This window comes from Molossus molossus, unplaced genomic scaffold, assembly GCF_014108415.1.
Source record: "Molossus molossus isolate mMolMol1 unplaced genomic scaffold, mMolMol1.p scaffold_m16_p_8, whole genome shotgun sequence".
NCBI lineage: Eukaryota > Metazoa > Chordata > Mammalia > Chiroptera > Molossidae > Molossus > Molossus molossus.
In genome coordinates this window covers 98,785,302-98,800,117 of record NW_023425402.1, presented here as the reverse complement: position 1 = coordinate 98,800,117, position 14,816 = coordinate 98,785,302, and the positions used below count along the sequence as shown (strand labels likewise).

Here is a 14,816-nt window from a genome sequence, read left to right as displayed (position 1 = left end):
CAGCGACGTCTTGGTGCGTGGGTCGACGCTCAACCACTGAACCACACCAGTTGGGTTGCAGATGGTTTTGATCCTTACTTTATAGTTCCATCCTTCATGTTCTGAGAAAACACATTTTATTTCAGTATAGGAAAGATTCAACAATCCCCTCTGAATCTTTTCTTGAGAAGCAAATTATTTTCAGAATTGCCCAGCATGTTTTCTATACGTACCCCATTGGTTAGGAAATATGTTAAATGGACTGAAGTGCTTAGTCCTACTCCAAGAGTCATCTCAGTTATCAGTGACACATGAATCATTGGTATTTGGCTACGGTCACTGAAATACAGTCTAGGAAGCCTTCCCCCAAGACTGAATTCCTGGGAGGGCTGATGCTGTCAGAACCACAACTGGTCCACAGACTTCTTCCATGTGTGCTGCCCCTGTTCCTACACATTCACCCAAGTATGAAATTTGGGCCCTGTGTATATAAAAAATGAAACCAAAAAGTTACCATTTCCATGAAACATTGAAGAGGGGAGTACACGGGCTGGATCAAGGGTTTTCCATCACAGCAATACAAAGACCTTCAAATGAATGGCAGGTATTGCATTCTCAGATGGCCAGCACGCCTTGTAAGCATTTAGTTGGTCTTTCACCTCCACCTCCACCCCCACCTACAGTCTCAGCCACTTTATTTTTTTAAATCCTCACCTGAGGATATTTTTCTATTTATCTTAAGACAGTACGAGGAAGGGAGAGAGAAACATTGACGTGACGGACACCTGGACTGCTTGCCTCCTGCACAACTTCGACCAGGACAGGGACAAACCGCAACCGAGGTATGTGCCCTTGGCTGAAATCGAACCCGCGACTCATTGGTCCACAGGCTGACACTAACCGCTGAGCCAAACCGGCCAGGGCCACAGCCACTTTTATTTTTTATTTTTTTTAATCCTCACTTGAGGATATTTTTCCATTTTTTGTACAGATAGAGTGGGAGGGAGAGAGAGGAAGGGAGAGAGAGAGAGAGAAACATCGACGTGAAGGGACACATCGAGTGGCTGCCACCCGCACGACCAACTAGGGCCGGGGACAAACTGCAACCGAAGTACGTGCCCTTAGCGGGAACCAAACTCGGGTCTCTACGGACCGCAGGCCGACGCTCTAACCACTGAGCCAAACCGGCCAGGGCCCACAGCCACTTTTAATCTTGCATGTTCTCTCCAGATCACTCCTCTCCTTTTCCTGCCTTCTGTCCCCCTACAGCATAGGAGTCAACCTCCTAATCTTAGAAAGAGCAATTCACCCAGCTCCTTGAATTATCTAGGAATTCTCCCAAAGATACTTGCCTTTATGCTTGGAGAGAATTGCGAAATAAGAAATTCCATGGGCTGGTGACAGGTAACAGGCTGTGGGTGGTAAGTAGTGAACTCTTTTAAAAAAATTTTATTTCTTTATTGATTTTAGAGAGAGGAAGGGAGAGGGAGAGAGAAACATCGATAAGAGAGCATCGATTGGCTGCCTCCTGCATGCCCCCCACTGGGGATCTGGCCCACAACCTGGGCATGTGCCCTGACCGGCAACCGAACCAGCGACCTCTTGGTGCAGGGGTAATTGCTCAGTGCTCAACCACTGAGTCACACCAGCTGGGCATAGTGCACTCTTCTAGATACATAATCTTTTTGGAAAAGGCAAGCAGGCCTGTGAATGTATGAGATTCATATAATTCACATAATTTTGAGGCTGAAAGGGACCCTAGAAGTTAGTTAGTCCTCCAGTTGAAGAAAGTAAAAAGTAAGGCTATTAAGTGACCACCTTGGGTCAAAACCCTCTACTTTGTACAAACTCTACTTGTGGAATATTTTTCAAGCAAGTGCTCTATTCTTTTAACAGAGGTTTTCGATTTGAACTTATGGATACAGTAGCCAGTAACTAACATCAGAAAAGGAGGTATTTAATTAAAAAAAATGTTAGTAGACTCTAGTAGAAAAATGACGAAAGGGGCTATTTTAAAATACCGACTTGCATACATTTTCAAGTGGCAGAACTGGCCAAGGCGGTCCACACAGAGCGGAAGGTACGTTCAAACATCCTACACCCAATGATCCCATCACAAATTTCCACTTCAACAAAAATAAACCTCACCGTCACTACTACTGCAATGACAGCAATAACGACTTTTCTGCCGGTTTGGTTGACAGATAAAACTCTCTAAGCCGTTCATCTTTTGTTCAAGAATATATTATCCGGCTGATACGGAGAATACTTCAACTCATGGATTTACTGGGGAAAAGAGACCGAAGCAAAAGTCATTTTATTTCAAAGCCTCTAGAAAGCCCGAATCCTGATGTCCACAGCGAAGTTTCAAGAGAACAACCGGGTCCCACGAACCGGGGCGAGTCACCTGGCCAGCCCTGGGCCGGGGCGACGCCAGCGAACCCGCAGACGGGCGGGCGACGGGCGGAGGGCGGGCGGCCGCGGGCGGCGCGCTCAGCAGCCGGGCGGGCAGAAGCCCCCAGTCCTCGGCCCCCGCGCAAGCGACGCCGGGAAATGCCCACATCCGGGAAACCTGCCGCGGAGTGCGGCGGCGGCGACACCGAGTGGAAGGCAAAATGGCGGCGGCGGCAATGGTCTGGTGCTAAGGGGAGAGCAAGGTCCCCGCGACCCTCGCGACGGGCCGCGCTGGCCCGCGGGAGCCCTCCGGCATCTCTCCCCGCCCTGCCCCACCCGGGATACTTGGGGTCCCTGGGAGGGTCCGGCCGCCTCGGCGCCTGCCTCCGGCCCTCGGCCGCTGTCCAGGAGCCCCGCACTCCCTCGCAGGTAGGTCCGGCGCTGGTGTAGCGGGTGGGGCGCACTCTCCTTCAGAGCTGGAGTTGGCGGGGCGGTGGCCGCCGGCGCCCACGCCCATCCCCGCTGGCGGGGCTCCAGGGGCTGCCGCGGACCACGGGCTGTCCCGGCCCGGTGCGGGCCTGTCTTGGCTGGTTGCAGGGACCTGAGCTGAGCCCTGCCTTGGGGAAGTGAGGGTTGGCCGCGCCGGAGGCTGGAGGAAGAGCCCCAGGCTTTGCGGCCTTGGAGGTGGAGGTTAGGCTGGGAAGAGCCTGCTCCGCTGGAGGCCTTGGGGCGACTGTCTCTCACCTCCATCATGATACCCGCAGCATGCACGGGTCAAGGTGTTGAAGGAAGGAAGGGAAACGAAAGAGGGTTCTGAAGGGAAATTACAGTGAAAGCTACAGTTTTTTGCATCCTACAGGGACCGGATCCTGGGTATACCTTGAAGAAATCCTGGGAGTTTCTATTTACAGTCCCCTGTAATGTTAGGTTACTGTTCATAGTCGGAAGGAGTGGGAGAGATGAAGGGATCTCTGTGTAGTAAGTGTGCGTATAAATACAGAAAACGAAGGAAAGGAGATTAAGGGAACAGTGTTTATCATAACTTCAAGAAGTTATGACTCTCAAGTGACTTGATTTAACCCCATTCTCTGATTTCTTCAATTGAAAGTTATTTTCTAAGGGAACAAAGTTTGTTCGTCGACCCATATGTTAATATGACTTAAAAGATGTCATCGTGTACAAGTGATCTTAAACCTAGTGAGAAATAAGTATAGTTGCATACACAAGTAATATTGTTTCAATCCAGTTTGGGAGATGGATTTGAATGCCTGGGATTATGAAACTTGTCAGGCCTTTGTGCATTTTTTATGAAGTTTAAAGTTTTTATCAAATTTTCTCCATGAAGAAGTAGCAATATAATTGTTCATTATAATGAGAATGAATGTTCTCTGCTAAGATATCCACATTTGTGATTTAATTTAGTTCATTTGTTTCCTTTAATAAATTGAGTCCCTAAGGCAGTGGAGGAATTTGATTTAACAGTAAAAGAAGTAGCATTGTGTTCTTCTGATCAGTTACTACTACATGAAGCTAGATCATGGAACATTATCTTTCCATGCCTGAATATTTATTGAACATGCCTTGGCAGTCTCTAAAATCAAATACTAAAGTGGTGCTACAGTTTTTTGGTATATTATCTGGATTTCCTTCTATAGATTGAGTTTTTATTTTTATTTATTTTTTTAATGCTAGTTCTTGGTGTTCTATATAAATGTAGCCTTGGAACTGTTCTAACTCTGGTTACTTAGTTTTCGTTCTAAATGTTAGATTTAGATTAATGGGGGATTTTGTAGACCACAAAAGTTATTTTATTTATTTATTTATTTTTTGGTAAGTTCCCCTAGCGGGAACCGAACCCAGGACTCTCTGGTCTGCAGGCTGATGCTCCAACTGCTGAGCCAGGGCCACAAAAGTAATTTAGTCATTGAACAACATTTTTACCAAGTAGAAATGGCAATCATTTTTTAGCATGAAGATAAATTACAGTGATTATCTTCACTTTTGATTATTTAATTCTTAGAAAACTAAGTGAAGAAAATATCATTATGCAGAAATTCTTAAATATTGCTGTCTAAACAACTAAGACTAAGCTTCTAGGAACCGGTACATATGCCTGTTGCTAGTCTCATAACTGATTTAGTCAGAGCACTGACGCAGGCCATCTTTTTTATAAACCTAATTCAACCCAAGGTAACACTGAAATCTTTTTAGGTAATGGTACCTGTTTTTTTCCTAAGTTGGACAAGCTATCAACAATATTTGTTTGGATTTACTGACATTTTATATTTGATGAAGGTCTGACCTTTTATTTATTTATTTATTTATTTATTTATTTTAATTTTTTCCCTTTACTGATTTTAGAGAGAGAGGAAGTCAGAGGGAGAGAGAAATAGAAACATCGATGAGAGAGAACATCGATTGGCCGCTTCCTGCATGCCTTCCACCAGGGATTGGGCCCACAACCTGGGCATGTGTCCTGACCAGGAATCGAACCAGTGACCTCTTGGTGCACAGGTCGATGTTCAACCACTGAGCCACACCAGCCGGACAAGGTCTGACCTTTTAAAGAAATGGAACTTTTGTTTGTTCACTCAAACCAATTTATGTGTCCCTTCAAAGAACTAGTGAGTCTTAATTCCTGCCTTTGGAAAACTCAAATTGTAGGTATGATGAGAACAGCACTGGGCTGGCTCAGAATGCATAGTTGATTCCTAGCATGACTTCCGACTGACTGGGTAACCTTAGGCAGGCCACCTTACCTCTCTGGATCCATTACTCATCTGTGTGGAGGGGGAAAATATATATGTATATATATTTTTTTTTTCTAAAATATGTTTTTATTGATTTTTATTTATTTATTTTTTTTATCCTCACCCGAGGATATTTTTCAATTTTTTGTACAGATAGAGTGGGAGGGAGAGAGAGGAAGGAGAGAGAGAGAGAGAAACATCGACGTGAAGGGACACATCGAGTGGCTGCCACCCGCACGACCAACCAGGGCCGGGGACAAACTGCAACCGAAGTACATGCCCTTAGCGGGAACCGAACCTGGGTCTCTCCGGACCGTAGGCCGACGCTCTAACCACTGAGCCAAACTGGCCAGGGCATGTTTTTATTGATTTTCAGAGAGAGAAAGGGAGAGGGAGAGAGAGAGATGGAAACATGGATGGGGAGAGATAGATAGATTGGCTACTTCCTGCATGCCCCCCCCACTGGGAATTGAGCCCGAAACCTGGGCATGTGCCCTGACTGGGAATCAAGCTGGCAACTTCTTGGTGCATGGGTCAATGCTCAGCCACTGAGCCACACCAGCTGAGCTATATGTATATTTTAATCCTCACCCAAGGATATGTTTATTGATTTTTAGAGAGAGGAAGGGAGAGAGAGAAAGAGAAACTTCATTTGAGAGAGAAACATCAATCAGTTGCCTCCATTACATGCCCACCTGGATTGAACCCGAAACTTGGGAGTCGAATCTTTGACCTTTTGGTGAATGGGATCACGCCCCAACCTACTGAGCTGCACTGGCCAAGGCAAAATGTATATATTTTAATATATAAATTTTAGTAAAATATATATTATATGACCCTAATTATCTTGAACATCTTGTCTTTCTGATTGAATATATAATTTTGAGGCATACTGAAGAATACTAGGGTTTCATATTCCTTTTCTTTTTGTTTAAATTCTTAGTTTTGTTTTTTTCCTTAGCTGGGTTACTGCTGGAAATTAAACAGCTTCAGATGATAATACATTTTGGCAAATGGTTCATGTTTGAGTGTTTTTACTTAAGAGCCTTTCTCACCTTTGATAATTCTGTAATCTTGCCTAAATTTGGCAGATTTTTATGCCTTTAATTGCCTTGCCTATTGGGTGACAGGCAGTTTCTGAATATGTGATGCTACAACATAGTAGAATATTTTAAAAGACATTTTGAGCATTAATTAAGGGTTTACATTCAACCATACATGGTGCAGGCAATGAAAATAATACAATTGAAATGACAAGGAAATTTTATCTTTTAAATTTTTTTCTTTGTGATTTTAGAGAGAGAGAGGAAGGGAGAGGGAGAGAGAGAGAAATGTCGATGAGAGAGAACATTGATTTGCTACCTCTTGCATGCCCCCCACTGGGGATTTGGCCCACAACCTGAGCATGTGACCTGACCAGGAATCGACCTTTTGGTGCATGGGTTGACACTCAACCATTGAGCCACACAGGCTGGGCTCACCTTTCATTTATAATCGGGTTAGTTATGTGCATTGTCTGCTATATCAGAACTTCTCTGCTTTAGAGCTGACAAATTTCTTTTAATATTGCTTTTAAGATAAACTCAATTTTAGAAATACTAAAATCTAGAAAAGGATGCATCTTAGAAACAAGAAAATATTGTACTTACTGTCGTGGAAAGACATTCATAGTGTTGTGTTATTCTTTTGCTAGCATATTGGGCCCTGAGCAGCAGAAGCTAGATTCATTGGTCCTGTGGTCTATGTCCAGTAGTCTCTCCATCAGGTCCAGATATGGCTCCTCTTGGTCTAGAGACCTGTGAGGTTGTCTTTGCTCTTGCTCTCTATTCCCACTCACTCACCACAGTACACAATGATAGAAAAAGGATGGGAGGGTCATAATAAGCAATAGAAAAAGGGAAAAATGAGAAATAGCAGCAATTCCTGATCTATAATAATTTTGAAATCTTTGTAGGAAGATCTTGTAAAAGCCACCAGCTCCGGGTGTAGGAGAGATTCCTTGATTGGACCTTTATTCAATTATAAAGGGAGGAACTTCCTCATCCATTGTTCTCTGACTCTTGGCCATTATTCTGCAGAAACCTCCGGGGCATTCTTTTTCCATTAACATCCTTGGCCACGGATGAAGTGTGAGCTTTGGGGGAATATTTCTTTTTTGGAAGGTGAGCTAAATGTTAAACCCAGAAAAATTCATTAGCTATTAATATTTTGGGAAGGCTTAGGGAAAATATGTTTATCATGAGGGACCATCTTCATAAAGGCACAAGATGAGTCAGTTCTAATTTCATTTGTGAAGTAATTATCAGTAGATCTGGTTATGTTGTAGACAGAATATGTGTAATTTTCAGCAACACAATGACAAACTATCATTTTTGTTTTTACATAACGGGGAAATGTAGACTGCTTGTCTAATAGAATTTGATTGACTCAGCTAATTTAGCAATTTTATCACATAAGTACTGATTAGTTAAGTAAAGTCATCAGGAAACTGCCTCTAGTTGTTTGCTTCAGGACTTCATCCTGTCTCAGGCCTGCTGCAGATATTCATGTACATGTATATATAATGAATATCCATAAATATAATTTGAAAAAATAAAAAGATTTTTTTTGTTAATCCTTACCCTAGGATATTTTTTCATTGATTTTAGATAGAGTGAAAGAGGGAGGGAGAGAAACATCGAGAGATCGGTTGCCTCCTACACGACCAGGGCCACAAATTGAACCTGCAACCCTTCAGTCCGAGGGCCAACACTCTAAGTCAAACCGTCCATGGCAAAGGGGTTTATTTTTAACAGCTCTGAACTTATATACCATGAAGTTTACTGATTTAAAGTGTACAATTAGGTGATTTTTAGTATATTTACAGAGCTCTTCAACATCATCATAATCTAATTTTAGAATAGAAAATGTCTTTATTTTATATGTAGTTTTTTGAAACTTGCCTTTTTTGCTTAAGAATATATATGGGTATCTATTCATGTCATTACATTTGGATAGAACTGCACCATTTATATCTCCTTCACCACATTATGTAGATATCCTATGAATTACTTGAACAATTACCGCATCATTTATATCTGCTTCACTGCATTATATAGATGTACTATGAATTACTTGAACAATTACTGATGAGCATCTAGATTGATGTCATCTTTTGCTGTTATAGATGATATTGCAAAGAACAGTCTACATATTCTAACACTTGTGTATATATTCCTTTATTTATACTGCATTGCTCCTCTTAAAAACTTGTTCAAGCCATAAGGTCAACCTTGTTACTCCAACCATTTCATCCCTTAGCAGATGGTTTTTGAGGAAATGAAATGTCCAAGTTCACATTGCTAATAACAGAACAAATACTTGAATAATTTTTTTGTTTTTCATTGCAAATACTGTGTTTTGTTTTGTTTTTTACAAACTAGAAGGTATCCAAAACAGAACAAGGTAACTAGATGACTAGGGAAAGGGTCTTTGAGGAGGTAACAGGACTGAGGCCTAAATGAAAAGAAGGAAATGTCTATATCTATGTGTCTGTAGACATCTTTATGTAACATGAATGGTGATTACCTCTAATGCGAATAGCAATAGGCTCCCAGTAGATAACTGGTAGTATTTCACATCCCAGTGGTACCACTTACAAACTCAGACTCTTTGAACCTCAGTTTCCTCATTTACAAAGTACAGATAGTAAACCTATCTTACAGGGCTATTAGGATGGTTAGGTAAGAAGGTAGGCAAAGTTGTTTAGTACAGGCTCATAAGGGCTCCCAACACACCCTGAGTGAGATTTCATGATGCTCCACATAACGAAAATATTTCTAACAATTTTTGCAGATCACAAGTAGAATGGCTTTCTTGAGTTAGTGATTTCCTTATCAGTGGGGACATTTAAGTAGAGTTTAGATGACTATTCTCAGTGTATTGCAGAAGACATTCATGAATTAAGTGAGAAATAAGTTTGTCTTCAGAGGCTCTTTGCCTGTCCCATTGTTGATAAGTGTACTGTCTCTAGAGTCTCAGTCCACAGTTTGGAAAATAAACCCAAGCACCTGTTTTAAAGCATAAAGGTATCTTCTGGACTAGTGGTTTAAAAACCTTTTTAGAAACAGTATGGTGAAGGTGGGGGTTGGGGGAGCGGGGAGGAGGGTATCAATGGGAGAATAAGGAGGGACATCTGTAATAAAAGAAAATTAATTAAATTTTCCCTAAAAAATATAAAAAACCTTGTTAAAGCAACAGTACCCTTTTTTTCTAAAGGAATCTTATATTTGAAATCTGATTTATATCTAAAATTGGAGCTACTAGATGAAGTTCATGAGAGGTTGCCTGTTGAATTGTTCATTTAGTGATCCCTTGCATTTGTATATACCTTAATACTTACTAAAACACTCTTAAAATTATTTTTATCATTATAACTATTACTTTAGGTAATTTTATAGATTAAGGAATAGGCATGGAGAGGTTAACTAACTTGCCCTTGTTATACAGTAATCCATAATGGAGTTAGAACTATAACCTAGGTCTCTATCTCCTAAATCAGTGTTAGTCCTGTCCTGTCCTCCCTGTTCTCGCCTCCACTGATTCACTGTACTGCTTTAGAGCTTTATCAGTTAATCACTTTATAACTTTTATTCATTTTTTTCTTTTTTTATAGGGTTATTTATTTAAATTGTAAAGAATTTTAATATTCCTGGAACTTCTGCAAAGGATCTTTTTCAATTTTGCTCAAGAGAAGGCTCTGGATCTGTCAAGTGGCTCTTAAAGTCCTTTGTGTGGGTTATATATAGATGTTTTCATGAAGAGAAGTGAAAAGCCAGAAGGATATAGACAAATGAGGCCTAAGACCTTTCCTGCCAGTAACTACACTGGCAGCAGCAGGCAAATGTTGCAAGAAATTCGGGAATCCCTTAGGAATTTATCCAAACCATCTGATGCTGCAAAGGCTGAGCATAACATGAGTAAAATGTCAATTGAAGACCCTCGACAAGTCAGAAATCCACCCAAATTTGGGACTCATCATAAAGCCTTGCTGGAAATTCGAAATTCTCTACAACCATTTGCAAATGAAACAAGTCGGAGTACTTCAGAGGTTAATCCACAAATGCTTCAAGATTTACAAGCTGCTGGATTTGATGAGGTAAGAATTTTTAAAAACAAAGGGAAGGATTTTTCTTAATCTTTACTACATTACACATTCTGGGTGATCACCTGCCTAAATGTTTCCTTTGAGAGAATATAACTTGTATACACATTTGTATATTATATCAGCAAAGAATGTCACAATTAATTATTAAAACAAAATAACTATAAATTCTTTAGTTTTTCTCTGTGGTTTCTTGGATTTAAAGGTCAAGCCATGAAGTCAGAGGGAAGTGCAGTTGAAGAAAGCCCTAGGTGAGGGCAGTGTAAAGACATCTGTTTGTGTGTGATTGGTGCTCTGGTGAGCCAAGTGGCTGATGCAGAAATGACAGCTCTAAGGATATAAAGTATAAGTTTATACTACAGAGAAAGAAATATAATTAGGGATTTCTTTAAGTAGTTATATTCACATCACTCTCAGATCCAAATGCTAAATTCATAAAAACTAAAAATTTACATATTAATCAATCTCTAAGAATTTTAGTTTTACTTTAATGAAATTTCTGTTCATGTTAATTATGCCAAGTCTTTAATATTTACTTTTAGAAATCATTTAAAAGGTTTTTTACAGCACATATATTTAATCATATTTTGTTTAGGTATTAATAAAATTTATTTTCCATGATTATATACTTTATATGAATATTTTAGGAGGCATAAATCATTTTAGATAGAAATTGGCTATGGAAAATATAACTGAATGTGAATAATCAAGCATTAATTACATTTTCTTTCAAAATTATAGGAACTTTTCTCCTGATTATAAAAGTAATATCTATTCCCTGTTAAAAATTAAAAAGTATAAAGAACTGAAAATTACCTTTAGTTCCACAACACAAAGATAACTACCCTTAAAATTCCTTCACTATTGTTACTATTTTGGTGACCACATTTTCAGATATATATATTAAAAAAAAGAGAGAGAGAGAGAGAGCTTAAGCTCTGGCCAGTGTGCTCGCTCAGTGGTTAGAGCATTGGCCCATGTGCCAAAGGGTCTCGGGTTCAATTCCCAGTCAAGGGCAGGTATCTGAGTTGCAGGTTTGATCCCCCACCCTGGTGGAGCCCATGTGGGAGGCAACCAATTGATACGTCTCTTTCTCATCAGTGTTTCTCCCCACCCCCCACCTCCTTCCCCTTCACTTTCTCTAAAAATCAATGGAAAAAATATCCTCGGGTGAGGATTAACAAAAAATAAAAAAAGAGCCCAAGTTTGCATTATAGTAAAGGATTTTAAAAGGAAGATTTACAATTAAGGAAGAAAAAAGATTCTTCTTTTTTTTTATCCTCACCCGAGGACATTTTTCCATTTTTTGTTGTTGTTCAGATAGAGTGGGCGGGAGAGAGAGAGAAACATTGATGTGAAAGGGACACGTCGAATGGCTGCCACCCACATGACCCAACCAGGGCCGGGGACAAACTGCGACTGAGGTACATTCCCTTAGTGGGAACCGAATCCCGGTCTCTCTGGACCACAGACCGACGCTCTAACTGCTTACCCAAACCGGCCAGGGCCTTTTAGGCCCATTTGATTTGTCCATTTGATTAATATTATCTCCTATCATTTTTATGCATAAGTGTTCTAAAAATACTGAGTTTGCACCAGATGTTTTCTTGTTAGTAGGTGGAGGATTCAGGAAATGGCTTGAATGGAGATTCTCCAGAGTACTCTACTTTCTTCCTAATCTCTTAACCAAAAGGCAAAGAATAAAGATACAGCTGAATCATTGCTCATATTCTTTTTATTTATTGCTAGGGAGAGTTTAGAAAATTACATGGCTCTAAAGGTCCTTAAGTGGTAAGGTGTTATGTCAGATAAGTTAGGTCGTTGTTTATATGTGAACCCATCAGTGAGGGTAGTAAGTCTACCAAACATGTTTCATACCTTTAAGAACTTAAAAATTATTTCTAGTGTAGACTATTTTAAGAAATCTAAGGTTGGTCAATACCCTGTTTTTTTATCTGTTGGTAATAATAATTGCTTTGCATTACAAAAATATTTTAGCTTTATTATAATCACACTTTTCAAAATTGTCACCTTATGACATTAATAACCCCTTAAGCAAGGTTGCTTTACTAAAAGCAGTTAGATATTTATCAATCCTCCTTTGTCCAAATAATGAATGTATAGTATTATTTATACCCATGGTGATATAAAGAATATGGCAGTTTACTTCTGCCTCCTTGAATCATGATTCTGATAACTTCCTATTATATTACAGGATTTATTCAGGATCTTAGCTTGGCACTTCAAAAATCTTACCAGTTTTCACTTCATTATTTTTATCATTTCATAAGCTCTATTCTTTTAGCTATTCCAAGTTCAGGGCAATTGCAGTTTTTTGAGAATATGTTTCTGGTACTCTGTAAAATTAAAAGCTCTCAAGTATTTCAAGATTAATTTCCTCATAGGAATAAATGTTAAATAGGATTGATATATTCTTGGGACATGTAAATCTGCAATCACTGGAGTGTATGTATTTTTGCTTCTAAGCATGAAAAGCAAAAGCGTAGTAATGTGGACATGTTTTCTTATCACGTAAGACTTTTATTCCAGTGTTACTGATTTGAGGGTGCTCTTTTTTCACACTGGCACAAATACCCCCACTTAAGGAACACTTGGTTGATATTGTCACTGATGTAAAAATATTTTGACATATACGGGGTGGGGCAAAAGTAGGTTTACAGTTGTGAGTACGTGAAACAGAGTTTATTCTTTTTTTTTTTTTATCCTCACCCAAGGACATTTTTTCATTTTTTGTTCAGATAGAGTGGGAGGGAGAGAGGGGAAGAGAGAGAGAGAGAGAGAGAGAGAGAGAGAGAGAGAGAGACATCGACATGAAATGGACACATCGAGTGGTTGCCACCCACACAACCCAACCAGAGCCGGGGACAAGCTGCAACCGAGGTACATGCCCTTAGCTGGAACCGAACCCAGGTCTCTCTGGACTGCATGCTGACGCTCTAACCGCTGAACCAAACCAGCCAGGGCCAGAGTTTATTCTTATATTATTATTTATTAATTATTTTATTATTTTCCATATGAACAACTGTAAACCACCTTGTATATTAAAAAATAAAAGCCAGCATAATTATCGCTAGCATCACAGGCTGAAATTCTGGTGCATTTAAGAATATAGTTCTCACAATATTGAAAAAGGATGGTGGGTGCCAGCTTTCTTACCAATAGAGATGGCACTGCCCTGTGATAATAGCATAGATATAGTTACAGTTCACTTGACTTAACCAGTTTTAAAGTTAAGCACTCCCTGATGAATTTGGGGTGATTTGTATTATTTTAAATTAGTATATAATGTGAGACTTATTAATTCCTTTGTATTTTACTACAAATTTGCAAAGTCTGATTGGCATAAAATGTGACCAATACTTAAGTTAAAAATTGGGTTTGGGCCCAGCTGGTGTGGTTGAGAATTGACCCATGCACGAAGAAGTTGGCAGTTCAATCAGTGTTCTCTCTCATGGCTGTTTCTATCTCCCTCTCCTTTCCTCTCTCTCTATTATCAATAAAGAAAAGGAAAAAAATTTTTTTTAAAGATTGGGTTTGGTTGTTTTAACAAAAATCCAAATAATACTTTAAACAAAATAGTGACTCAATTTATATAGCTAGCATTAGTTCAGATGTCTCTTAAAGATTTAGAACTAGTCACTCTTGGGAGTTTCTTGAATTTTCCTTCTTGGTGGCAACCTGCTCTAGAACAGGTAGCATATCTATTCAGGACATAGGAAGGACCAGTACCTAAAGTAGGGATAACAGCATTCTTCCAGAAATCCTTGCTTTTGTCTCATTGGTCAGATTTATCATGCGGCCAGTGTAGCTAGAAGGAAAACAACTTCTATCTGCTCTGTAACTTTTTCCAACAAAGGGAGAATGGATCTTAGTGGGCAACAAGTCTCTGCCACAATCTTTTTTTGGTTAGTTGCATACTCATCTCCAGTCATTTCATATAGGAAGATCACCTATCAGTAACCCATTTACCCATTAGTCATATTAAGCCATTTCTCATTTTAAAATATTGTTTGAAATACTAAATTCTCTAGGATAAGTAATTAGCTGCCTGCTTCTTGAAAAATGCATATCAGTTTAGTTTCTGCATGTTAGTGTATAATTTATGTTTACATATAACATATAGGGCAAGGAGCAGAGCAAAAGAAAACCCACATCCGAGCTCCTAGCATTTTGCTTATGTGCTTTTACATGTTTTCTTATTTAATCCTCACATCAGCTCTGTGAGTCTATCACAGATGAAGAAATTGAGTCTGAAATGTTAAATAACTTGCCAAAGTTCACATAGTTCTAAAGTGGGACACATAAATCCACAATCACTGGAGTGTATTTTTGCTTCTGAGCAGTAAAAGCAAAAGCAAAGTAATGTGGGGCTGCTGGAACTCAAACTCAGTTCTGTTCTATTTCAAACTCTGCTTTTTCCATTGTACTATCTAGCCTCCTAAAGTCTTCATCACGTAATCGTATATAGTGTGAGTGTTTTTCTTCTATCACTTGTCCTATATTTATGTCCTTGTAAATAAAGTTCTCTG

At 39.6% G+C, this 14,816-nt stretch overlaps 1 protein-coding gene across 2 annotated transcripts in view; it reads left to right on the top strand.

The window, feature by feature from the left end:
* The first annotated feature begins 2,556 nt into the window (after positions 1–2,556).
* The window catches only part of LATS1 (large tumor suppressor kinase 1), a 35,147-nt gene continuing 22,887 nt past the window's right edge, over positions 2,557–14,816 (top strand). The window contains exons 1-2 of one of the 2 annotated variants that reach the window (XM_036248782.1): positions 2,557–2,802; positions 9,778–10,260. In XM_036248782.1, coding sequence (XP_036104675.1) covers positions 9,919–10,260 — 342 coding nt within the window. In that variant the 5' untranslated portion in view covers positions 2,557–2,802; positions 9,778–9,918. Of the gene's footprint in view, positions 2,803–6,743; positions 7,286–9,777; positions 10,261–14,816 lie in introns of those variants that run through there. The other variant, XM_036248781.1, reaches the window with a different exon arrangement.